The sequence below is a fragment of the Acomys minous genome (genome assembly GCF_964271855.1).
Source record: "Acomys minous genome assembly, chromosome: 10".
Taxonomy (NCBI): Eukaryota; Metazoa; Chordata; class Mammalia; order Rodentia; family Muridae; genus Acomys; species Acomys minous.
This window is the reverse complement of record NC_140491.1, coordinates 57,941,308-57,968,405: the sequence shown is the minus strand read 5'-3', so window position 1 is coordinate 57,968,405 and position 27,098 is coordinate 57,941,308. Positions and strand designations below refer to the sequence as shown.

At 42.1% G+C, this 27,098-nt stretch overlaps 1 protein-coding gene across 1 annotated transcript; it reads left to right on the top strand.

Annotated features, from left to right (window-relative positions):
• CFAP36 (cilia and flagella associated protein 36) lies at positions 1-27,030 on the top strand. The gene is made up of 10 exons (XM_084798088.1): positions 1-311; positions 2,016-2,080; positions 3,048-3,149; positions 12,853-12,967; positions 16,365-16,452; positions 18,383-18,434; positions 22,730-22,832; positions 25,959-26,101; positions 26,258-26,407; positions 26,864-27,030. The coding sequence occupies exons 1-10, from the start codon at positions 197-199 to the stop codon at positions 26,963-26,965; spliced, it is 1,035 nt and encodes a 344-aa protein (XP_084654214.1). The 5' UTR covers positions 1-196; the 3' UTR covers positions 26,966-27,030.
• Positions 27,031-27,098: the final 68 nt, after the last annotated feature.

Sequence of the window (27,098 nt, the reverse complement as noted above, 5' to 3'; positions counted from 1 at the left end):
CTTCCGGGCCGCCGCGTATGTTGTCATAGCGACCATTTTACGTTAACTGGTTTGTAGTGTCCAACCCGGGGGGCCTGGAGATTGATTGCGGGGTCGGTCCGTGCTGCCCGCGCCCTCCGTCGGCTTTCTGCGGCCGAAAGGCCAGAGCGGCCGGGGGAGTCTGGCCTAGGCATCCGCGTCGCCCGGGGCGGGCGGGATGGCTGCGGAAGAAGAGGATGAGGTGGAGTGGGTGGTGGAGAGCATCGCTGGGTTCCTGCGGGGCCCGGATTGGTCTGTCCCCATCTTGGACTTTGTGGAGCAGAAATGCGAAGGTAAAAACCAGACTCGGAACAGGCCGAATATTACCCGCTGACTCTGCATGCCGGGGCCTCGGGCTAGTTTTGTAGAAGGAATTGCATACACTCCTTTCCTGGGTGGGGGTTGCTTTGCAGCCCTGAAAGTGGGCACCAAGACCTGAACACATTAGACTTTAACCTCCCCCCTTCGGCCTGTCACTTCATCCCGCACCTTCCTACCCCGCGCAAGTGGACTGTTTGTGTAACCAGCATCTTCCCCAGTTATTTGGGACAAGCGTCATGTTTCCTCGAATTCCCTCTTACCTCTTCGATGTCGCTCTGTGGACTCAGTCTTCAAAATGAAAACTAATTCACTCTGTCCAGTTTATCAAAGGAGGGCAGGTGATTCCTCGGGCAGGACCAAAGTGGGCAATGGGGGAGGAAGACCTTTCTAACAAACCAGACATACAAATATGGAGTACTTCTGAGGGATAGGCACTACCGCTTTCTGAGTGGTTCATATCCGAGTTCATATCGCAAAGACAAATTGGACTCACAAACGATGCCACTTCCAGCCTTTATTGGGGTTATGTACTTAGGCAGTATGTGGAGGGTAGCAATATCCATCCATCCTCTAAGCTTAAGTCTTAGGTTAGAGGGATTAGACTGATAAAGATCAGTGCGACAGAGCTGGGGCGAGTGAGTACAGGCTGCAGGGAAACCCATTTTGATGAGGGAAATGTTGCATACCGTTTTCCAGTTTGAGTTGGCCTGCCTGCAAAGTTGATGGTTTCCAGGCTTTCGCAGTGTCTGAATACATCGGACAGTGCTTGCACTTCGGTGCATCTCGCCTGAGATCCAGCTAGCAGACGGTTCTTATCCTGCACTGTCTTGCAAGACTTCTCTCGAACCTAAGATCCCATGGATCCAGCAAAGAAAGGATTTTGCTTGACCACGGAACCTTTTATTTTATTCTTACTGTTAAAATTCAAATACCAGTTAAGTGTTTTGGCAGGTAACTTTTAAGGAGGTTCAGAAAACAAAGTGATTTACTTGTATTCCTCTGAAGAATTTAAAATGCTGTTAAGAGATGGGTGAAGCCTCACCTTTAGAAGAATTATTTCACCCGTTGATTTCATTTGCATCACTGAGTCTAAATGCCGAGTGGAAAGGGGGCAGGGCATCTCAATAGTAACAGCTGATTGTGCATTTTTACAGAAAAGCAAAGCTAGGGCTTACAAACATGCTGCAGTGACGTGGTTTCAGAACTGTCTGAAGAGGTTAAGCACCAAACAAGCGCACAGTAAGGAGAAGTCAGAGCAGGGACACTGGGAATCACTGAGTCGGGCTACAGTGCACCGTTCTTCACTTCAGATATTGTAAAGAGTAGTTTAGACAGCTTTGTGAGATCAACATTCCAATGTTTATTGAGTTACCTTAGACCAGAAAGGGGATAAAAATCCTATGCTTGAGAAGTTTATGGTTTACTGAGGGAAGACACATGTGTAAACGGTAAAGTATGAAGTGGCGAGTCCAAATATGTAAGTGTTAAAAATAAAGATGCTGGGGAGATGACTGAGGAAGTAAGGTGTTCGTTGGCAAACTGATGACTTGAGTCTGATCCTGCAACCCCTGTGGTGGAAGGGGAGAACGGGCTTTTGCAAGTCCATTTGTAAGATTGCATATTTGTACATAATGAAATGATTTTTTTTACACTGTTCTATTTTCTTATGAATTTAGTTTTCGATGATGAAGAAGAAAGCAAATTGACCTATACAGAAATTCATCAAGAGTACAAAGAGCTAGTGAGTATTTCCCCACTGAGGTTTGTTGTGTTGTTTGAAGTTGTTTGAGATGCAGTCTCACTATGCAGTCTTGGCTGGCCTGGAACTCACTGTGTGGACCAGGATGGCCTCAGTTTCACAGAGATCTGTGTGCCTTTGCTGGGCACTAAAGATGTGTGCTACCACACTGGCTCTTTTCATTGGTTTTAAGACTCATTTTATAATACTTGGTTTTTAATAAATGTTTTAAAAATGCCTTTTAAAATAAACAATCTTTAGAATTGTTATTAAGGTTTATTAACTTTATTACATTTGTTTGGGTGTTTTGCCTACCTAGCAAAGCCCTAGCTTTGCTTCTCTGTAAAAATGCACAATCAGCTGTTACTGTGTGCCTGTGCCCACAGAGTTCAAAAGAGGGGTGTTGGGTTCCTTGAAACTGTAAGCCGCTATGTGAGTGCTGAGAATCGAACCTGGTTCTTCTGTACCTTGACAGGTGCTGTTGGTTGCCTCAGCACCTCTGCAGCCTCCGTCGGACAGTGCTTGTGCTCCCTTAAAGTTGGCTTGGGACTTTTTTGTTTGTTTGGTTTGCACTTATTTTTGTTGTTTTTTTGAGACAGAGTTTCTCTGTGGAGTCTTAGTTGTCCTGGACTCACTTTGTAGACCAGGCTGGTCTCGAACTCACAGAGATCCATCTGCCTCTGCCTCCCAGTGCTGGGATTATAGGCGTGCGCCACCGCTTAAGGCAGTGGGTAAAAGAGTTATACCATGTTCACCTTCATAATCCTGCCTGTCCTCTAGTAGTGAAAATTAAACTTCATGTGATTCTTTGCAAGAAAAAAGAAAGTTCTTGTTTATTGGTGAAAGGCATTGTTACTTCCATGTCTTATGTAATAGTACGTATATTGATTACAAAGAACATTCTAAACAGGCTGAATGTCATTTAGAATTTTCCTATGTAAATTGTAAACATTTAACCATTTCCTTTTAGGTTGAAAAGCTGTTAGAAAGTTACCTCAAAGAGATTGGAATTAATGAAGATCAGTTTCAAGAAGCATGCACTTCCCCTCTGGCAAAGACACGCACATCACAGGTATCAGCTCCCGTGTTACTGTTAATGCTGTAGCAAAAACCCCCAGGGCTGGTTTTAATTTAGTATGTTTGATTGTGCCAGTGTAAGAGTTATGGTATTAGACACCAACAAATTAGACATTCACTGTGCGAGGTGAGAACATTCATCTGCTATGCTCATTTTTAACCACTGTAAGGCATGACATGAAGCCGGGTGTGCATGCCTGGTGCCTGTGAAGGCCAGAAGAGGCTTTTATCTCCTGGAAATGGAGTTCTGGCCTGCTGCTGCCATGTGGGTGCTGGGAATGCACTTGCGTCCTCTGTGGGAACAGCAACTGCTCTTAGCTGCCGAGCCATCTTTCTGCTCCTTCTTGAAACTGGGTTTCTTGTCTCTTCAGGTCTGCAGTGCTGGGCTGAGTGGCTAATAGCTACATTTATAAATAATGCTTACTGAGAGTTCTTGGGAATGGCTATGCTTTTAAAAAGTGTTTTCACTTGATGTATTTTGAGATAGGGACTTGCTGTATAAGCAGGCCAGCTTCAAGCTCACTATGTAGCCTGTGTTGGCCTTGAACTCATACTTCGCCCATTTTACCCTCCCAGGCTTGAGATTACAAGGGCCCAGCATCTTGCTCAGTTCCCTAAGTTGATGCCTTAGACATCTTATTGGTCGTGTCTTACTTCATCTTCTTGGCACCATTTAGCTCCCACCTACAAATGAAGAGACTGAAGCAGAGAAACAGTAAGCAGCCAGGCCCAGGTCCGCAGCTGACTGCGGATCCCAGCCAGCCATCTGAGAGCTCGCTTTGCCTCCTGTCCTCTACTAAATAGTCCACATTTGTTTAGCAGGACAGCCATGCTCATTGCCTGTTACGCTGCGTTAGGCTCAAGTTTCCTCTTTGTTGACCTGCTGTAATTCTTCAGTGTGTAATGTGCTGTCACCCATCGAGGCTCCTGGCTTATTTTATCGCCCCTTAATCTAGAATGTCCAGCCCTCTCCCCAACACTTCACTGTCCCTTAATAAGCCCAAAGGAATAAAAAAGGTGTAACTGCAGAGCAGTTTTTGCCTGTCACTTTCAGGCAGAATTGAGTGATTCAGGGCCCCAGTGTGCACACCTGTGTAAGGTATTTTGGAAAGCCTGAGTGCTGGTGTGTGCCACACATCTAGTAGATGCCTGTAGGTGTTAAACGTCTTTAAGTATATTGAAGCACTTCTGTGCTGACAGGCCAGGGTCGTGGGTCCAATCCTGGTGCGAGTTAGCATTACTCTCTAGAACAAGCTCTTAGTCACTGGCTGCTGAATGGCAGCAGTGTGTGGGCGCTGGGCTCAGCAGTCCTGAAAGGCATCCTGAAGCACATTATGGACTGCTTTGCAGTAATTTCATTTTCACACATGAAAATCAGAAAGTGGACTCCACTACGCCAAAACTCCAGTTCAAGAAACATGAGGAGTTTACGGAGTATTTTTTGTTTTAGTTGATTTGGTGTTGATTTTCTAAACTGGATGCTGCTCTCATTGAATTTGAATTGCACTGCTAAGGGGGATTTGCCAAAGAATGCTTATGGCTTATTTCATCATCATTAGGCCGGAAACACTGGTCTTAGCATGCTCACGTATTAAATCAGCAAGAGTGGTAAACAGTATGTCAGGTGAAGGGTATCAATAGTAGAAACAAATGCTCGTGTATAGACACAGACACACCAAAAAAAAAAATCTCTTTAAAAAAAAACATCAACTGGGTGGTGTTGGCACACACCTTTAATCCCAGTACTCTGGAGGCAGAAAGCAGGTGAATCTCCGAGTTTGAGGCTAGCCTAGTCTACAGAGCAAGTTCCAGGACAGACAGAGATACACAGATAAACCCTGTCTTGAAAAAAACAAAACAAAAAAGCATTCCACTAGCATATGTTTTTTTCTTTTGTATCTATTTTGTGTGAACAAATTGGTGGAGGTAGGTGTCTCCTGCCACATGGGCTCCAGGGATTGCGCTCAGCTTGTCAAGACTGCGAGAGCGCGTTCATCCATCTCTGCTTAATAGCTTGCTCCTCTGTTGTGTATAACTTGGGGTTTTGTGTGTGAGCATGCGTGCGTGCATGTGTGCGTATGTGTGCATACAAAGGTTATAAATAAGTTGAGTATAGCAAAAGCCAGGACTTCTACATAGTAAGTAGAAGTCGGTCTTGCTTTGACATTTTAGTTGATTTACTTTTACATTTGTCAGACGGAAACTGATACTCGCAGAAGCGTTTCTTGTACAGTAATAATAATTTGGGAAAATTATGTTTATTTTTAGTAACTGACATTATTGAGACTATTATATATGTATATATAAAACAATTCCATTTAATTTCCAAAAGCATACATAACAAACACTATTATATATGAGTGCTAGTTAAATAGATCTTATATTAGTTTACTATGTTTGACATACTTATAAACCAAGACTGATACATTATTTCACACTTTGTGTGGTTTTGCAACATACTGTATACATATCCACTATCACATTATCATAGAAAAGAGTTTCACTGCCTTAAAAATATGCTGTGTTCCCATATTTTTCCCTCCTGGCCTTGTTCCTGTCTCTTGACAATAACTTTTTCAAAACCCTATTTTGTAGCAATTTTACATTCTTATTTTTTATTATTTAAAGTAATTTTAAATTTAAATATATTTTGATCTTATTCTTCTCTTCCCACAAGTCCTTCCAGCTCCTCTCCCCCTTCTTATATACTCAAATGTAAGTTTTTTTTTTCAAAAAACAAAACCCCAATACACAATGAACCCCTCAAGCCAAGAAAACAAAATAAAAACACACCTAAAAGGAAAACACGTGCACACACACATACACACACACACTCTCTCTCTCTCTCTGTAGAGTGCATTGCATGTTGGTCAACCAGACCTGGAGTGGTTGATCCAGTGTTGGTTGATTTATTGGAGAAAACTGATTTTCCTTCTCCCAGCAGGTATAAAAATGACATTTAGCTGTTTTCTTTCTTTCTTCTTCTTCTTCTTCTTCTTCTTCTTCTTCTTCTTCTTCTTCTTCTTCTTCTTCTTCTTCTTCTTCTTCTTCTCCTCCTCCTCCTCCTCTTCTTTCTCTTCTTCCTTTCTCCCCCCCCCCCTTTTTTTGTTTTCCAATACAAGGTTTCTCTGTGTAGCCTTGGCTGTCCTGGACTCATTTTGTAGACCAGGCTGGCCTTGAATTCAGAGATCTACCTGCCTTTGCCTCCCGAGTGCTGGGATTACAGGCGTGTGTCACTGTTCCCCAGCTGTGGCTAGGTTTCATTCATTCATTCATTCATTCATTCTAAAAAATATAACAAAATAAAATTCAATAAAATAAAACAAAAACTATCACATCAAAGTTGGACAAGACAAATCAAAAGAAAGAAAAGAGCCCAAGAGAAGGCACAAGCGTTAAAGAACTTGTTCAAACACTCATGTCCCATAAAAACACTAGACTGGGAGCCATGCTCAGAGGCTTTTACTAGTCAGTGTGTGTTTAAGGCATGTTTTCTGTTGGCTTTGTCAGAAACTGCCACACTGCCTTCCAGTTGTGGCCTGAGACCCGTGTTGCCGATTGTCTGACAGTGTTTCTGGCAGCACTCGCGTGTGGTGTGTAGCAGGCTTCACGCTAGCCAGTGCTCTCGACATGAAGGTGCTCACTGTGTTCTTTGATGAGGCTGTTCAGCATCACTGAACACTGCCTCAAACACCTGGGGCAAACTGCAGGCTACTGTATGTTATGAATTAAGGTGACTTTATTCTTTATGGATGCTCACTGCTCTTACAGAAACATAGTGTAAATATAGAAGCTAAGATAGCATTTAACTGATGTCATTTCTCAGCTTGTATCAAATTAGTATATCTTCAGGTTTTATTGTTTTTGAATGTTTGATTTTCAAAAATTGCTATTAGAGTTGCATTAATTCATAAATTGTTGAATGAATTTGGCTTGAAATTAGGACAGATTTTCCAACAACTTCTGAAATAGGGCTTAACAATGCTTGTGTCATTTGCTGTACTTACTTATGTGGAGTAATGTTCTCAGCGTTGGTGATTATAAAATCAAAACACTCATCAATTCTGAAAAACACTGAAGTTCTTCTATGTCCTGTGGTAGCAAACATTCAGCAGTGATTGATTCTTTTTTATTTTTTTATTATTACATTTCTTTTTTTAACATATACATTATATTATTACACATAAATAAAATAAACTATATACAGCAGGAAGAACCATGAGACAACCAGGAATTATATAACTGTTACATTCCTAGTGATTTGACTGTTTGTATTTGACAAACTTGAAGTAAACATCTTTCCTATCTTTTTGAGTCTAAAATTCTGAATGAAAATCTATATCTTTCATATCTCATCTCTATTAACTTAAAACATCTATCTAGATCTCAAAACATCTTAACCCATAACCAATTAAGCTTAATTGTAAGACTAAACTATCCAGTTTTCAACCCCATTGGAGACTTGGGAAGGAATAAAACTTAATTACTTGAGTGTAGTGGAAGTGCAGGTTAGCAGCTTCCAAAATGAAAAAAAAAAAAAAAAAAAAAAAGACAGTTTACTTGTCTCAACAGTCACCCAGCACTCTCTATAATGTTGGAACATCATCTTCAGCCATCTGGCCCAATATATCTGACAGACATATTTGTGAGTCAGGAACTATTGAGGACTTGGTTACCCTGTCTTGGTGAGTTTGGCTGTCGACTCTGCCTGAAGTGTTATGAAAAATAAGCACACTCATCTATCTCATTTAGTATGCAAATCTGCTCTTGTACTCAACAAATGGTAAAATTATATGCATGGCAACTGACCTTTTTTTTTTTTTTCATTTCTTTTCATATGTGTATGTTTTGCCTGCATGCCTTGTGCCCATAAAGTCCTAAGAGGGTATTAGATTCCCTGGGACTGTGGTGATGGTGTGAGGCACCGTGTGGGTTCTGGCAACCAAATCTGAATTCACTGGAGGAGCAGTGCTCTTAACCATTGAGCTATCTTTGTAGGGCCCTGGATTCTGTTTTTGGAGAAAAGGTCTTGTGTTTCCTAGGCTAGTCTCGGGTTTGCTGTGTAGCTGAAGATGGTCTTGAACTTCTGATCCCCTTGCTCAACCTCCCAAGTGCTGAGTTTGTATTATCACTCGTGGGTTCATTCGGTGCTGGAGACCAAACCCAGGGCTTTGCACATGCTAGAGAAGCCCTCTACCCACTGAGCGGTGTCCTAGGCAAGGAACTGTGTTAAAGCAATTTTTAAATGGTTTACTAGCAGTAAATGTTGGATTTGATTTAGGCTTAAATTTATTTATTTATTTTTTTTCTCCTTTATTAATTTATTCTTGTTACATCTCAATGGTTATCCCATCCCTTGTATCCTCCCATTCTTCCCTCCCTCCCATTTTCCCCTTATTCCCCTCCCCTATGACTGTTCCTGAGGGAGATTACCTCCCCCTGTATATGCTCATAGGTTATCAAGTCTCTTCTTGGTAACCTGCTGTCCTTCCTCTGAGTGCCACCAGGTCTCCCCCTCCAGGGGACATGGTCAAAGGTGAGGCACCAGAGTATGTGAGAAAGTAATATCCCACTCTCCACTCTACTGTGGAGAGTGTTCTGTCCATTGGCTAGATCTGGGTAGGGGTTTAAGGTTTACTGCCTGTATTGTCCTTGGCTGGTGCCTTAGTTTGGGCAGGACCCCTGAGCCCAAATCTGCCTATCATAATAGGCTTAAATTTATTATTATTATTTTTTAATTACATGTAGATGTGTGTCTACATGAGGGCGTATGCACTAGTCCATGTGCTTTCAGTTACAGATGTTGCAGATGTTACAGATGGGTGCTGGCAACTGAACGTGAGTCTCTGAAAGAACATCAAGTACTCTTTAACTGCCCTGCCACCACTCCAGCCCCAGCCCCAAACAAAAAGAGTTTTATTTCTTCCTTTCCAATTGATTAAAAAAACCAAAACCCAAACTTACATTGTTAGCCAGGACTTATATACAGTGTTGAATGGGAATTGCAAGGAGGCCATCTTTCCCTTGTTTCTGATCTTAGTGGGAAAGATTCTAGTATCTCTTTTTCTTTTCGGTTTTTTGAGACAGGGTTTCTCTGTGTAGCCTTGGCTGTCCTGGAACTCACTTTGTAGCCCAGGCTGACCTTGAACTCATAGATCTGCCTGCCTCTGCTTCCTTGAGTGAGTGCTGGGATTAAAGGTGTGCACCACTATTCCCAGTGTAAGATGCTACTTTCTTAAGTATGTTTTAGCTGTGATTTTTATTCTACTCCCTCCCTTTGAAGTAGTCTTGAGTAGCTTAGGTTGGCCTTTGACCCCCTGACTGGCCTTGAACTCCTTATTGTCCTGTCTTTCTTTGGCAAGTGCTGGGGTTACAGCCATTCACTACCACACCAGGTTCAGCTGTCTTGGATCCTGGAGAGATGGCTCAGCTGTTCAGAGCACGTACTGCTCTTGCAGAGGACCCAGCTTTGCTTCTCATTCACAGGGCGTGGCTCTCAGCTGTCCGTAACTCTAGTCCAGGGGACATAGGCACCTTCTTCTGGCCTCCAGAGGCCCCTGCATGTATATAATGCACAAGAGCTTACACAGGCGTGTGTACACATACATTTTTTAGAAATCTTGAAAATAGGTGATCAGTACAAGTGTGAGGAAATTTGCCTATTCTCACTTGCTGAGATGGTTTTGTTACATTTTAAAAATGTGATGGATGTCAGGTTTTGTCAAAAGCTCTTTTTTGTTTATTAATAGGGTCATTGGCACTCTCCAGTGTGTTGATCGCACATATAGTGAGTTATTTTCAAATGTTGAATTTAGAAAAAAGGTTCCACTTTGTTATGCTATGTAATTCTTTGTATACATTGTTGAATTCAGTTTGCTAAAATTCTTTTGAGCATTTTTGCAATCTCTGACTTTTAGTTTTCCTTTCTTGTAAAGTCTTTGTCTGATTTGGGACTGGAATAGTAGTGGCCTCAGGAAATGAGGCCTCTTTGCCTCAGTATTCTAGAAGAGATTGTAGAGAAGTAGTGTAATTTCTCCCTCAAATGTTAGAGAGAATTTACCTGTGAACCCATCTTGACTCATACTTTCTGTTTTGTACAGTTACTAATTATTACCTTTTTACCTCTCTTTTTATTCCTCTTCTTTTCTTCTTCATCTCCTCTCTTCCTCCTCCTTATTTTCCTGAGAAGAGATTTCTCTGTGTAGCCCTTGAACTCACAGAAATCTGCTTGCCTCTGGCGTCCTCCCTCCCCAGTACTGGGATTAAAGGAGTGCACCAACACTGCCTGGGCAATTATTCTTTTAAGTAGACATAATGCATAGATTTATTTATTCATATCATCTTATTATCATAGTATGCATTTTGACAAACTGGTCATCAAGTTTGTAGGTACAAAGTTGTTTACATATTTTTCTTTTCTTTTCTTTTCTTTTTTTTTTTTTTGGTTTTTCGAGACAGGGTTTCTCTGTGTAGCCTTGGCCATCCTGGACTCACTTTGTAGACCAGGCTGGCCTCGAAATCACAGCAATCCGCCTGCCTCTGCCTCCCGAGTGCTGGGATTAAAGGCGTGCGCCACCATGCCCGGCTACATATTTTTCATTATCCTTTAATGTTTATAAGATCAATAGTGATAGTCCTTAATTTTTTATGTCTGATCATAATGGGAAACATCTAGCTTCTTAAGTATGGTCTCACTTTTGTTTTCTTGAGATAGAGTTGAGTAGTTTAGGCTGGCCTCAAACTCACTGTGTAGTCCAAATTGGCTTTTTCTTAGCAGGGTCAACAGTTTTATCGGTTTCAATAAGCATTTAAAGAATTGGAACACTGGCTCAGCAGTTAAGAATACACACACACTGCCCTTTGAGAGGACCTGAGTTCAGCTCTCAGCATTCACAGTTAGGAGGCTTACAACCAACTATAATTCCAGCGCCAGGGGCCCTCACTTCTCTATTCTCTAGGGATACCTGTACTCACATACACAGACACATGATTACAAATAATAAAAATAAAACTTTAAAAGGGACCAGAGCAATTACTTTTACATTTACTTTTTAGATTATGAAATTCTACTTAATTCATTTAATACTCTGTGAGACAGTTGCTCCTATATTTGTTTTACTCAGATGCAAGTTTTAAAAAAAGATTTTATTTTATGTGTATGTCTGTATACCATATGTGCAGTGCCTGTAGAAGGCCAGAAGAGGGCATTGGATTCACTGGAACTGGACTTGCAGATGGCTGCAAGCTATATATATTATGGGTGCTTGGAATTGAATCTGAGTATTTTTAACTGCTGAGCCATTTTTTAAATATCATCTTTAAAATGAGAATGGTTTGTATAGCATTTGTAGCTTTTTCTAAGTGACACAGAACAATGGTATTGATTTCTAGAATCTTAGAGTCCATGAAACACTATGAAAATGCTATGTTATTTTTATTGATGCAGAGCATTAAATAATACCCAGGGTTACAGAGCTACTAGTATCTGTAGTCATATTGGAGGTAGGCCTTTGATATCAAGACTCTATTCCTTCCCTAATATGCCAATGTTTCTGAAACCTTAGTGGTTTTTGTTTTTTGTTTTTTGTTTTTTTAAGATTCATTTATTTTATTACATATATAGTGTTCTGTCTGCATGTCAGAAGAGGACAGCAGATCTCATTATAGATGGTTGTGAGCCAACATGTGGCTGCTGGTACTTGAACTCAGGATCTCTGGAAGAGCAGCCAGTACTCTTAACTGCTGAGCCATCTCTCCAGCCCAAAACCTTAATGTTTTAAGAATTAATCTGTGGAAATATGTGGACACTTATCCTGTAAATATTATAGTTTTCTTTTATGTCTGAAACAGGGCTCAGGAATATGGTTTATTAACAACCCTTTTTCCTTGCATTTATTAAGAAGGGTCAAAGGTAACAATCCATGTTCACTTTCTAACTTGCTGCTGGAAAACTTGTTTGACACATTGCTAACAGTGCCTGTGGTTGGGTGTGTTCGCTCCCACCTGTAAGCCCAGCACTCTGCCTTAGGAAGGTTACGATTGAGTTTGAGGCCACCTAGGCATAGAGTGAGACCCTGCCTCTAAAGGCCCCCAAATAAAAGAGAATAGCAATGTCATCTTAAAAGTGTGCCGGTGCTGAGGATAAAGTACTTGGTATTAGTAATGGCCCAGGAAGCCCAACCCTAGAGAGGGGATTCATACAGAAGCTTTCCACGTTGTTTGAGTACAGTGCTGTCAGCTAATGCTTATCATCCTGCCTTGAAACCCCTGACCACGCAGGCAGAGTTTAAGGAGTGCTGTGTCTTTGTCTTCATAGCATCATCCTTGTAGTTGCCACTGAGAACTGCGCTTGCCTTTGCCCTTGTTAAGCTGCACATCTAGAATGTGCGCTGGCTGCTAGGGGAAGGACTCATTCCTTCCAAGCGGATGCCTGCATTGTTACGTCTAGCTGTATGCCCTGAGATCCCGACACTTGGGAAGCCAAGGCGGGAGGGTTAGGGGTTTGAGACCAACCAGGACTCTTTTTTTTTTTTTTAACTTTTATAAACTCTTAAGATTGCCCACTTGAGTCAACTAACCATAATAATGATGTAACAAGCACACATGCATGCACTGCTTCTCAGTGGCAATGATGATTTGAATGTGGGGTAAAGTTTCCAGCCCGAGTGTTCATTTAACCTCCTGACTTCCTCCCGTAGGCCATTCTGCAGCCTGTGTTGGCAGCAGAAGATTTTACTATCTTTAAAGCAATGATGGTCCAGAAGAACATTGAAATGCAGCTTCAAGCCATCCGAATAATCCAGGAGAGGAATGGTAAAGTGTTCAAGTTAGGAATCTAAGTACTAGCTGAAGGGTTTTTAAAGTTGTTTTTTTTTTTTTAATTCTACCAATGTTAAATGTAGCTTTTATGCATTTATTTCAAATTTGCCAGTCTTTGTAAAAGATTTAAAGATGTAAATTTCCCAATTTAGCATGTGGTATCTCAAAGAAAGAAGACAAGAATTTGATTTAATGAGGCTTTAGTTAAACCACAGAGCTTGCTTTGCTGTCCAGCCATTGTCAGTTAGGGTTAGTGCTTTGAGAGGCTGTAGTCACTCTTGTGAGCTTCTCTTCTGCTTGTCACTATTAAGGCCTTGGGAGGGAACAATTCTCTGGCTTTAGTAGGCACTGGGTCAGGTCACGCCTGGTTTGTGCCCTCATGGGTCTGGGGTAGAACCTGGTCAACTGCACCTTTAACAGGTTCCCAGGTGTGGCTAGAGCTGCTGGTTCTGGCTACAGGAGGGATCAGCACTTTACTAGTCAGGCAGCAAGACTGGTCCTTTGATGGTTTGTGAAGGTATGGGAGCTGGATTTCAGTTGTGCTGTTTGCTTTAAGGGTGTGGAATGTGCAATACATAGGAGTTGTGTTTATTTTGAGGGGAGGAGCATATTGCCATGGTGCCCATGTGGTGGTCGGAGGATAGCTTTCAGGAGTGGGTCCTGGGAGTCGAACTCAGCTCTTCTGGATTGGCTGCACGCACCTTTACCCCCTGAGCCTTCTCACCAGCCCCAGCACACAGGGCTCTGTGGATAGGAGACAACATCAGGATGTTGTATATCTTTTGGCCATTTGAGAAGAGCCTTACCCTTTAGAGTCAGCCACTGTCTTAGCCTTTAGTGCTTTAAAGTTAAGCTGCTTTTCACAGCAGGTTGTAGAGTTGTTGTCTGTGGGTTAGAGAACACCACCTTGACCCTGAAGAGTGAAATACAGTGAGGTTACTTTAAAATAAATAAATCTGGAAGAGTCTCATTTTTGTTCTACCATTCTTTGTTCTGTGAAGTCCTCTCTTCTCAATATTCCTGAAAGTCAAAATTGCCTGAGCAGTTAGACATTACAGTCTCTGTCTTGTTAGTTAGGCTTTCTATTGCCGTGATGAAACACATGACCAAAGCAACTTGGGGAGGAAAGGTTTTATTCAGCTCACACTCCCACATCACTGTTCATCACTGAAGGAAGTCAGGACAGGAGCTCAAGCAGGGCAGGAACCGGGAGACAGGAGCTGATGCAGAGGCCGTGGAGGAGTGCTGCTGACTGGCTTGCTTCCCATGGCTTGCTCAATCTGCTTTCTTATAAAACCCAGGACCACCAATCCAGGAATGTCACCACCCACAATGGACTAGGTCCTCCCCCATCAATCACTAATTAAGAAAATGCCCTACAGCCAGATCTTATGGAGGCATTTTCTCAATTGAGGTCCTCTCCTTTGAGAAAACTCTAGATTGTGTCAAGTTGTCATAAAACTGTCCAGGCACAGTCTCCCGGACCAAAAGTCAAAAGAAAGGAAGACAGGTCCAGAATTGGTTACTCTGGTGGCTCTGTGACATTTGCAAGGCCTCTGATATTTGTCACTTTTATATTCTGACATTTCCAGTCAGAATATAACCCCCTTAGCCCCCTGCCCCCTTTTCTGTTTCCAAGGCAGACTCAGTGTTTTGTGAGGACAGGAATGTTTCCTTCTGTGTGAATTTCTTTTTGTTAGCAAGATACCATTTCATGCAAGCCATCCAGGAGCCTTTTGTTCAGGCCCTATTGCCCAGGATTGGGGCCACGTGCCTTTCTTACTGGGAAGGGGATGAGAGCATTGTGATAGCTTGACCCAACTGGGTGCTGCTCTTCCTGAGGCTAGGGAGGGTCCCAACTCTCAGTGGCGGCTGCCTGATGACTGCAGAGCCTGGCTTGTTGGAGAGGGAGGGATGAAGTGAAATACTGCCCGCTGTCAGCCCACACTGTGTGCCCTGCATCTAAACTCTACTAACATGTAGTACATCAATGCTGATTGTTTTCAGAACAGGATGTTTGGAACTTTTATTTCTTTTAAGAAAAACTCAAAGGCTTTCTGGAGTTTTGTATCTTCTCAAATAATTTGGAGGGAATGCATTTTGATGGGTTTAAAGGTTTTCATACTATTGCATTGTTCCTTATTGGTTTTAATTCTCCATAGAAAGGTTGCTAAGAGGTAAATGATCTCCTATGTTTTGAATGAACAAAATCAGACTTTTCTGGTGTGATGCTGTGCTGTGGGTTATCACAGTGCTACACTGGGGAGACAGGTGAAGTGGACCTGCATCTTCATGCTCTCTTTACAAATGGCTGTGTTAACTCAGTAGAACATCAAGGAAATTAGGGTGATGAAACGACTTTAGAGCTAAAGTAGTACTTCAGAGCCATACTGTGCATACTTGCATACAGAAATGGAAGGTAAAATAAAGGACACTGCTAATGCTGTAGCATATAGAGATGAACAGGTGCTCACTACCAGGCTGCCTTACCGGGGAGATAGAAGTAAAGTAGACCAACACATTTCTTACTGTGAATTTGTCTTTTCCGGGGTGGGTGGGGGTGGAAGGGGTAGAGGTTGGCACAGTTGTGACCTAAAGCTGTTGCCAGTATCTGAACAGATGCTTACAGGGCAGAGACAGTCTCACTATCGTTCTGTTAGCACATGCTGTTATTGCACATAGGAAGCAGGGCCTCTGCACTAACTTCGCAGTTCAAATGCAGAGCATCAGTTGCCCTCTAACAAAGCACCACTTTGTTTTGTTAACTCTTCTCACTTCAGGTTCGCCTTTAAAAGCATCTTATTAACCCTGGCTAAGTGGTATCAGTAGTATAGCCTCAGATACTGTGTGATAATGGAAGGCTGAAACATCTGTTCCTGTTACTGCAATACCGTCTTTCAAGTTTAAAAAATTTTTTTAAATTAATTTTGTGTGAAATTGATCAGTAGAGCAAACGAGTGCCTCCATGATATGGAGGTCAAAGACAGCTTGTAGAGTTCTGTTCCTTAGACTGTGTGGGTCCCAGACTCAGAACTCAAAGTGAGGCCGTTTCTTTCTTTTCTTTCTTTCGTGCTGGAATCGAGCCCAGGGCTTCTTGCATGCTAGTTACGGTCTCTACCACCGAGCTACATATCAGCCCCAGTCCCTGCTATTTTAGATAATCAGTGTAAGTTATCACTGAGAGATAGCTCTGGCTAAAAAGGTGACTGGTTTTTGTTGGGCTTAATTCCTAAATGTGAGAAAGTTAAACATAAAACAATTAAAAAGGCCTGGGATTTTTCAAAGTGATAAATTGTAAACTCATTTGTACTCTATGAACTAGAATGGTGACAAGTGAACGTTTTCAGTTGCACTGATGATGGTCTTCCATGTGGTGGTTGGTTTTCAACAGGTGTGCTACCCGACTGCTTGACTGATGGTGCCGATGTGGTCAGTGACCTTGAACAGGAAGAGATGAAAATCCTGAGAGAGGTCCTCCGGTGCGTGTCTTCTTCAACTGTTTTCCAGTGAATTGTTGGTAGTGTTGTGTATGATCTGAATTTATGTGAACTTTTCCCTAGAAAATGCTATTCACTAGAAAGACCACCAAAATGATTTTTTGTCTCTTTTTCAAATGCTTGGGACTGAATGTTTCAGATGTTGTAATACTTGCACAGATCACAGATGAGCAACCTGAGTCAGAAAATTTAAATCCAAACATTCCAAAATTTGAAACTGCTTCTGCTGATGTGCAAAATTTTTAATTTTTTAGAACATTTTGGATTTTTATGTTTGGTGTCGAATTTGTAATAATATTTAACTGGTAGAAAAATATTTTTATAACACTTCTCTTGGATCAGGCCAATTGAGAGGATTTCCCTCCCTTCAGCCCCACCCCTTTCTTTATCGAAGGCTAAGGGACTGACTAGCCACCAGTGGAGAAAGCTGCAGTAGACTGACAGGGAAAGGTAGAGTGACCTGAGCGGAGGAGTGTCCCTGTCTGTCGTATCTCAACATTAGAGGCCACCCAGGCTGGTGTTGCAGAGTAGGAGGTGGCATCTGTGCCTGCCTGCCCCAGCTGCATAGCTAAGGAGTGACGGTAACCTAAAGGGAGGACAGTGAAGATGCTGAGCTCAGTAAGCATCTTGCCAATCACTTCTTTCCATCTCAGCCAGGTGCTTGGCATGGGGTGTGCCACTCTTTAACCAAGAGAGGCTAGTGAGCATTATTTTTCCCTTGAAGTTTTGGGAGGGGAGGGCCATAGTAGCACATAAGTTTTAGATCTGTGAGAATGTTTGGCTTACAGGAAGAGGATGCCGGTAGTCACTGCACCTAGTGGGAAACTCTGACAGTTGTTCCAAGGGTTGGTGCTTAACTTTAGTGAATGTGAGTGGTTGTGGTGTTAGAAGCACAAGTGTGGGTGGTGGGCATGGCCCTTTCCTGCCAGATTCTGCCTGTGGCAGGCGCAGATGGGAGCTTGAGTTTCCAGATGTGCAAAGGGAAGCTTATTTGTCTCGATCTGCTAAAGTTTGGACTGGTTGCATTGATTGACTGTTGCCTTGGAAACTGTCAAGTAGTGTCTCCTGTAGCATGCTTTTCTTCCCTTATTGTGGTTAGTTCTTGCATCTTGTAAGAGTGGTTGGGAGCATCCTCTCACTAGGCTGACCTTGCAGAAATCAGATTGGAGTTTCTAAAAGCGTAGTGCTGGGCACGGAGGACAGCTGGCCTCAGCTGGTTCCTTATCAGTGACTGTGGACTGCTTAAAGAAAGGGACAGGCCACACAACTTCTTTGTGATAGCTCAGATGCCACTGGGCAGATGAGGACGAGGAGAGAAACAGAAAAGATGTGACATTTCTAAGAGATTCAAGAGTCTCCTGTAGTCCAGGCTGGCCTTGAACTCACTGTGTAGCTGAGGATGACCTGAACTTCCTGCCTCTACCTCCCAAGTAGTGGGATTTATAGGCATGTTCCCACTGCTTCTGGCTGGAATGTGCCTTTCCTAGTGGAGTTTGCCATTAAAATGTGGGTTTCGAGCACTCATTTATATGCTAACTGAAAAAAAAAAAGGCTTAGGATTTCAAGTCTGTTGGTGGTTCTTCAGCTAGGGTTCACTAGGTCAGCTGTGCAGTCTGTAGTGGCTGATGGAGGGTAGGGCTGTGGAGATGCTGGTCGCCATCTTGGTGGTGAGACAACTTGCCTGCACTGTAATATTAAGTAAAACGTGCGTATTTATTTTTTGATGAAGAAGAAAATTTACCTTTTAGCTGCGGGGGGGGGGGGGGTTTGCTCACACTTGGGAGGCAGAGATCAATGTGAGTTCAAGGCCAGCCTGGCCTACATAGGGAATTCCAAGACAGCCAGGGCTGTAAAGAGACCCTGTCTCAACAAAACTAAACAAATTTACTTTTAAACTTTTTCTGTATTTCAGAAAGTCAAAAGAAGAGTATGACCAGGAGGAAGAACGGAAGCGAAAAAAGCAGGTACGTGCAGGACCCACGCGCAGCAGAAGTGTCTTACTGCCACCGTCGCGTGCCCAGTTTATATTTGTCTTTCACTGTTAGCAGCTAAGCTTCCTATAGAACACCTCAGGGTACTCATGTTTTCCTGGGAAGTCAAAGAATTTATATTTAAGTTTTTATCCTTTTTTCCTTTTGATCTGTGCAGGTTGTGTGTGTATGCCTTATGGGGATGTATGAATGTTTGCATGTGGGTGAGCTCACATGCCTGTGTGCATGTATGCGTGTGTTGACGTCAGGTGGGCTCCCCAATCTCTCTCCACATTATACGGAGGCAGGGTCTCTGCTGAATGCAGATCCTGTATGCTCGAGGACTACTACCTCCATGCAGGGTGGAAGATTAGCTGCCATGCCCATCTGACTTCCATATGTGCTGTTTTGGGGATCTGAGAGCTTCAGTCATCATGTTATGTAATCACCCCCTGGGCAATCTTCCCAGCCCTCTTTTTTTATTTTTAATTAATTAATTAATTAGTTTTTAAAAAGTAGTTTCTCTGGGTAGTCCTGGCTGTCCCAGAGCTTACTCTGTAGACCAGGCTGGCCTCAAACTCACAGAGATCCACCTGCCTCTGCTTCTCTGAGTTCTGGGATTACAGGCATGTGCCACCATTGCTCAGCTCCAGCCCCTTCTTTAAAAAAAAAAAAAAAGATTACTTGACCCCCACAATTTCATCCATGTATATAATGCATTTGGTTGTATTCACCTCATTATCCTTTTACCCACTCTTTCTCTGAACCTTTTCTTTCTGCATGTACTCCTGTGGCCAGAGGGGGCACCAGATCTCAATTTAGATGATTATGAGCCCCCATATGGGTGCTGGGAATTGAACTGTGGACCTCTGGAAGAGCAGTCGGTGCTCTTCTCCTCTGAGCCATCTCTCTAGCCCCACCTCCTCCTTTCTAACAAGGCCCTTCTTAACTTTCTTGAGTCTAATTAGGGCTGCTTACATGAGCATTGGTAAGGGGTTATTTTCTGCATCGTGGCCTCCTGCACCCCTGAAACAAGAAAATGACACTCAGCAGTCAGCTCCTCACTTAGGGCTGGGCCTCATGAGCCCTCTCCTCTCGCATGCTGGAATACTGGTTTGAGGCTTGTACAAATGGCCACAGCTGCTTAGAGTTCACCAGTGAAGCAGCTGTGCTAGATCAGAAGACAGCTGCACAGCAGCACCCTGCCCTACCCTCTAGCTTTTATGTTGTCTGCCTCCTCTTCTGTGATGTTCTTGGAGCCTTGGGGTGGGGTTGGCAGTATGGCACAGAAGTCCTATGTCAGGCTGAACACTCAACATTCACTTAATTTCAATACTTGGACCATTTATGTGCCTCTATATTAAGTACTGTCCATTTGCAGAAAGAACCCCAGGGCGGGAGAGATGGCTCAGTGATTAAGGATACTTGCTCCTCAGCAAGTTCAGGCCCTAGTACCCAAATGCGGCTCACAGCTGACTGTGATGCCAGTTTTAGGGGATCTGGCATTCTCTCCTGGCCTCCATGGGTACCACGCTTGCACACAGTACCTACACGTACATGCAGGCAAAATACTCATGCACATACAAGTCAAGATAAAAAATCCTTTAAAAAATCCCAAAACCACAAATGCATCTGTGACTGAAAGCAGCATTAGTTAGAGCTGTTGACAACTTGTCCATTTAGCAGGACAGTAGCAGGTCCCCAGCCTGGGCCCTCGGCCATTGTGGCGTGAATCCCCCGTGGAGTGGGCGCAGACCCTACACAGGAGTCATGCCTGTTTCATCAGAGAGCTTGTCCTGACTGGCAGGTCAGTATTTGCACCTTGCCGAGAGCACATCTGGGCCAGAAAATGATACTTTATGTCTTGCTTATTTTTGTTTTTTGAGACATTGTCTTACTCTGTTTCTCACCTGGCACTGAGCTCAGAGATCTGCCTGCCCCTTCCTTCCAGGTGCTGGGTTTGTACCACCGTGCCTGGCTCAGTACACGCTTTCTTATAATATACTTTACACATTCTTCTAAAGTACTTATTGGTGCTAGGGATGTAGCTCAGTGGCAGAGCATGTGCTTTGTATGTATCCTGAGTTTAGTCCCTGTTTTTTGTCCACATCCAAATCCAGAATTCTGTCAGTTTAAATTTGTTCACTTTTTATTAATAAGGCCAGTAACCTCCTTTTATATTTCACAGTAAAGGCCCACAGTATCACATCAAAAATGGTTATGTCACTTATAAGTATATATATGTACACACACACGCGCGCACACGCACACACCAAGAATTCTTTAGAAAGCCCATAGTAGCCCTCCACCAGAGCTTGTCTTCATTACTGTTCTATTGCTGTGAGGAGACCCCATGACCAAGGCAACTCATAAACTCATAAACTCTAACGGTTTTAGAGGCTGAGTCCATGGCCATCCTGGAGGCAGCTGGCGGATGGGCATAGCGCTGGAGCAGGAGCTGAGCTTACATCTGCTTAGGCAGCAGGCAGAGAACAGGACTGGGCCAGCCTGCTGTGACCTTTCAAAACCTCCAAGCCCACCCTGAGTGACACACCTCCTCCAATAAAGCCACGCCTCCCAAGAGCCTATGGGGCCATTCTTAGTCAAACCACCACAAAGCCCCTCCTACTCTCTGGAGTTCTTTCTCATTTATCTATGTTCATTCTACCAAAAATAAGTAAATAAGTAAATAAATCCCTCAGTTTTCTGTATTCAAAGACAATTAAGAGGAGCTCTTCTCTTTGACCCTTGGTTATATTGCAATAGCGACCCTGGCTTTCAGCGCAGGTCACCTTCGAGCTTCCTTCTGTAGCAGGATCACAGGGCTTTATGGATAACACTTCTAAGAACCATTTCTCTAAGTGCCCACTCTGTGCACGGAGGAGTGAAGTATAAACGTGGTGGAGGTGAATAAAGCTCATCTGTGCTCCCCACTTTCTGGGTGTGCATTTTTAATATTCCCCCCAGTCTCTCTAAAGCGAAAAGGAAACCTAACACAAATCACTAAAATGTCATTTTCCTTTTCTTTGTCCTCTGAAAACCATGACACATCCTTGTATCACACACTGGATTACAAAAACCTTAGTCCACTGTACCAAGTGTAGAAAAAAGAGATAGTTTACGGTGTTAAGTGACTATTTTAAGTTTTTAGTCAATAGATGAAAAATACTTACGATACTTTTAATTTTTAAATATAAAATTATAGAAATTAGTGTAAAAATTTGAGAGGACATTTTAATCTTTCATTTTATATGCAGACTTGTTTCTTGAATATCACATTTTAGGGATGCACAACTGGTTTTTTCATTTGAAAACTTTTATGAAAATTAAAAGCATGAAAATACACATGCTGCCGGGCGTGGTGGCACGCCTTTAATCCCAGCACTCGGGAGGCAGAGGCAGGCGGATCGCTGTGAGTTCGAGGCCAGCCTGGTCTACAAAGTGAGTCCAGGACAGTCAAGGCTACACAGAGAAACCTTGTCTCGAAAAACCAAAAAAAAAAAAAAAAAAAAAAAAAAAAAGAAAAAAAAAGAAAATACATATGTTGACAATAATGAACCCCAATTATCCATTACATAGTAACAAGGGGAGGAAGATTTAGAAATCTGAGTCGCCTAAAAAAGCTAAAAGTGATTTAGTTTTCTTGTATTTTTAATAACAACAACAACAACAAAAAAGAATTAAAATTAGTTTACCTTATTTCCAAGATTAAATTATTTCATCTAATGCTTTTCTTCCATTTAGTGATGGAAATAAATGAGCTTGTGGCTATGTCAGGCATTTCAAATTTAAGTGTATGTCTTGCTTTGAGTCACATGACTACTGAGTGTCGGGCTGTGGTTTGGAACGAGTCCTTTCAAATCCTACTGCTATTAGTTATCATTAGTACTGCATACTACTTGCTTCAAAAAGTAGGTATACGGGCCAGAGAGATGGTTCAGTGGTTAAGGGTACCTGTTGCTTTCCAGAGGACCTAGATTCAATTTCCATCACCCACAGCATGGCTCAAAACCATCTGAATTTCCAGTTCTAGGGAATCTAATGCCCTCTTCTGATCTCTTGTGGGCATGTGTATACATATATGCAGGCAAAATACACATAAAAATAAGTCTAAAAATTATAGTAGGAGCTATAAAATGTTAACATGTTTAAAACATTGGGAAAATAGAACCCCCTGCTGTTATCTAGTTCAGTGATAGTAATGTTTTAAATAACATCTTTGGGTCCGCTAAGTACTGAATTGGTCAACAGTAATTATTATTATTTTTTATTTTGATGGGACCTTGAAGTCATCAGAGGCTAAAATGGAAGAACCAACAGCCTATTCTAGTGAAGCTGCAAAAATGAGTAATTCCCAAGGAGATGGTGAACATTTTGTACAGCCACCATCAGGTAAGCCTGCTCCTTATCAGGTAAACACTGAAGGTGTGTTATATTCCAGAACATATTTAACTTTGTCCTTAAAAGTTCTTTCCAAGTTTAGTTTGTCTGTAGGTAGGAAATACGCAGCCTGAAGTGCCAGTTCCACATTCCTCAGTGAGGCCTGAAATCTAGAGAGGAGCTGCTGTGCAGTGCCAACAGCACAGTATAACATTTGTATTTGTGGGCTGGAAGCTCAACTTGGAGGGATAATATTAAATTTTACTTAATCACATTGAGGTAGAAGTACAAAATAAGAGGCAGCCCACTTTTCAGATGTTAGAAATTATGTACTTAAAGGAGATGATGACAGATGAACTTGTTCAGTGCGTCATGTCTGCTTTGCCTGTTTTGATTTCTTACATTGTACAGGAGAGCAAGTACTGAATCATGACCACGAATTCACTTTAGTGTGTCCTGGGTTTCCATGGTTTTATGTACCTTTTCTTAACTGAAAAGATGGAATGTGAGGTAGATAATATGCTTCGTATCTTTCCTTTTCCTTTTTTTTCAAGAAAGTGAGTTTTCATGCTTTACATGAGAAGTGGTGAAGTTGTGATTTTGACTTTGAACACTATCTTCTTTACTGGCTGGCCTTGAACTCAGGGACCCACCTTGCCTCAGCCTGGTCAGTGCTGGGGTTACAGGCACAGGCCACTACATCTGGCTTTTAAAGTTGTAGATGTTTGTCCAATTGTGAGAATTCGCCTCTGTTCTTACTCTATGGTTTTGAAGGAACTGTAATCTTAGTTTAAACTTGTCAGGAATGTGAAACAGAAACAGGTTTATAAACTTTTTCTGTGCTTTTGCTATGTCTGATCAATTTTCTTCTCACATTCTAGTTTGTGAGTAGAAATGAATTCATCTGAATCATATTCACAACATTGCTGCTTTAGGTATTTTTCTGTGCTTTAAATATGTGACCCAAATTTTAATTGAAACAGTACTCCATGTACTGTTTAAAGCTTATTTCTGATGTAATTTAAATAAATTTTCTCTGTAGTGCTTAAGTGACAATTTCAAATGGGCACAGTGATACATATCTGTAACCCTAGCACTTGGAAGGTGGAGGTAAAGCCATCCTTGGCCACATAAAATACAGGTTTACACATCAACAGCAAAACAAATGGCAGATAATTTCTTTTCTTTTCTTTTCTTTTTTTTTTTTTTGGTTTTTCGAGACAGGGTTTCTGTGTGTAACCCTGACTGTCCTGGACTAACTTTGCAGACCAGGCTGGCCTTGAACTCACAGCAATCCGCCTGCCTCTGCCTCCCGAGTGCTGGGATTAAAGGCGTGAGCCACCACCGCCTGGCTCGGCAGATAACTTTTGCATTTTTCAGAACTTTGTAAAATTAACGTATCTGATGTTCTTCTCAGTGTCACTTCATGTAAAGTGACGGGGCCCTATTAAGAAGTTCTGATTGTAAAAGAATCACGGTGTTTGACTTGCACTTTTTGTCCTTTTGTCTACATCTTCCTTTGGTTCCTACCAAAAATAATAGCGTCTGTTCTCTGATGGAGTTTCAGAGGCAGGTTGATATTTCATTAAGCTTCCTGATCCTTTCTTTAAAAACCAGGAGAGTGAAGGTATCTTTTGGCTCCGCATACTTTTCCTCTCCTGAGCCTGAGAGCAAATACATCCATCTCTGTCCTTATCTAACACATGCAAAGCCTGGAGTGCTTGAGTGAGGCGCTGAGGTGCGTAGGCATGCTTATGCATGGGCGCCTCCTTCTCCAGTTCTGTGGTTCTCTGTCTGGGGTACCAAGAGTGCTTGTAGTATGATCATCTCTAGTAAGACTGGCTGTTTTAACTTCATCTGAATATTAGACTAACTTGTTTAAACTCATTAGCTTCTCGGCCCTCTGCCTAATTGCCAGCTCCAACTTGTCTTTTTATAGACTCTCTATTCTCCAAGGGCCTGCAAGAGTTTTCTTCCAGGCTCCCTGCAGTGCAGTCAGCCTCGCTGTGCTGCAGCAGTGGTCCCCCTCAAGTGTCTTTTCTAGTCACACACACCTGGCAGGGCTATCAGTCCTTTGAGATGTGTTATGGTCTTCCCTCACGGTTTTACTTCTTTGTGTCATTTTTGTGTCTTTCTACATCTGTTTCCTTTTTTGCCCATGTTCTTAAATTAAACATGTTTTTATCTTTTGATGTGCATGTGTGGCTTATGTCTGTCTGTGTGTACATATGTAAGTGCTCATTCATGCCTGCACATGCAGAGGTGAGAGGTCAAGTTGTCTTCCTTTGTTGCTCCTCACTTTATTGGGGTAAGGTTTCTCATTGAACCTAAGCTTACTGATTGGCGAGGCTGCAGGCCAGCAAGCCCTCGTGATCCATTTGTGTCTGAGGTTGATGTTCTCAGCCAAGCTTAACTTTTAAAATGAGTGTGGGGGATCCAAAATAGGGCTTTCATGCTCTTGCAACAAGAATTTTCCCCACTGAACTGTCTCCTAAGCCCCACCCCCTTAAATGATTTACATGTATGTGTGTGTGTGTGTGTGTGTGTGTGTGTGTGAGAGAGAGAGAGAGGGGGGGGGGCACCAGTACGCTGTGTATGTGCCACTGTGTGCATTGTAGTCAAAGAACAACTTGTAGGAGTTGGTTCTGTCCTTCCTTGTGGGTGCTGGAATCAAATTCGTATATCATCATATTTGGTGGCCAGAGACTTAACTTTCTAAGGCATCTTGCTGGGCTTTTTTCTTTTTCTTTTTAATTACCTAATTTTCTAATAGGAAACAGAGTCCAGAAGCAATCAGAATATTAACGATACCTTGTGGCACATTTGTCAGAGTACTGAAAAATTAAGAGTTTCTGCTTAGGTTAGAGCCTTTACATTTTTATAGTGCACTGGTGGTTGTTGTTAGTGTGTTATCACAACCAAGTCACTCCCATTAACAACACTATAAAACAGTCAGTTTCAAAACTGTTGTATAGGTGTACAGTCACATGCTTGGAAACCAGATTTTTATTTGTGAGGGATCAATATGTTGTTTGAATTATGAAGTATTTGTGTACTGCATCATAGTGTGGTTCTTATGTCTTAATGAGAAGAGTTATACGTTATAATGTTTTAATTGGTCTTATTGTTTATTGCCAGAAGTTAAAGTGCACTTTGCTAATAATCAGCCAGTACAACCCTTGGCAAGAAAGATAGAGCTGTTGCCTGAAACTTCCCCCCTCCCACAAAAAGGTCTGAAGATTCCTGGCTTAGAACATTCCAACATGGAAGGACCAATAGCTGTAAGTAAAAGCTAGCTCACTATGAGCAAGGCAGGCACTGGAGCCACACAAAGGCACTCGCTTGTCTTTGTTGTGCTCTTGGAACTTAACATAGATTCAGTCCATTGGCCATGTGTTGTGTGGACCTGAATACAGTCCCTTCTCTATCTGAACCAGAATTTGTCAGCACTTGGAACGGAAGAGTTACGCCAGCGAGAACACTATCTCAAGCAGAAGAGAGATAAGCTGATGTCCATGAGAAAGGATATGAGGGCAAAGCAGATCCAGAATACTGAGCAAAAAGGAAAGCCTACCAGGGAGGTGGAGGTATGGCTAGTTTTAGCTTATCATCTATGCAGACCATAGTTTTCTTGCATAAGTTTTTAGCTTATGCAAGAAAGCCTCCAGTGAATTTTGTTTGGTTGGTCTATTCAAATTAACCATGTGCTAGTGGGACAACTGCTAAGTCTTCTCTCAGAGGAGTTTAGACGAGAATTTTATGAGGTAGAAATAATCACTTCATCATACATTTTTGTTAACTTTCCATGCTGAGTTCCTCAGGCTTAGCCACCTGACATGTTTGCAATGCTCTGTTCATGACCCATCCATCACCTTTCCAAATGCTTCTCTAAGAAGAGGTTCAAGAATCTCTTAAATCTTGGTTGACTTTTAGTTTTACTGAAAATGCCCTTAATCTTTATTCTTTTGAAATATGTTGATAATTTTAGACACCTTATGAAGCTAATCTTTAACTGTAGCCAATTTTGTCTTTTTTTCTTAAAGGAAATGACAGAGAAGCCAGAAATGACAGCAGAGGAGAAACAAACATTACTAAAGAGGCGATTGCTTGCAGAGAAACTTAAAGAAGAAGTTATTAATAAGTAATATGAAAAATTAACAAAACAGAAGCCCAAATTTTCTTAAAATAAAGTATTTAATCTTTAAACAAAGACTGAGTTTCAGGCAAATACTTGCTTTTCTAAATGCAACTGTAAGCTCACTACTATTATCTTAAACA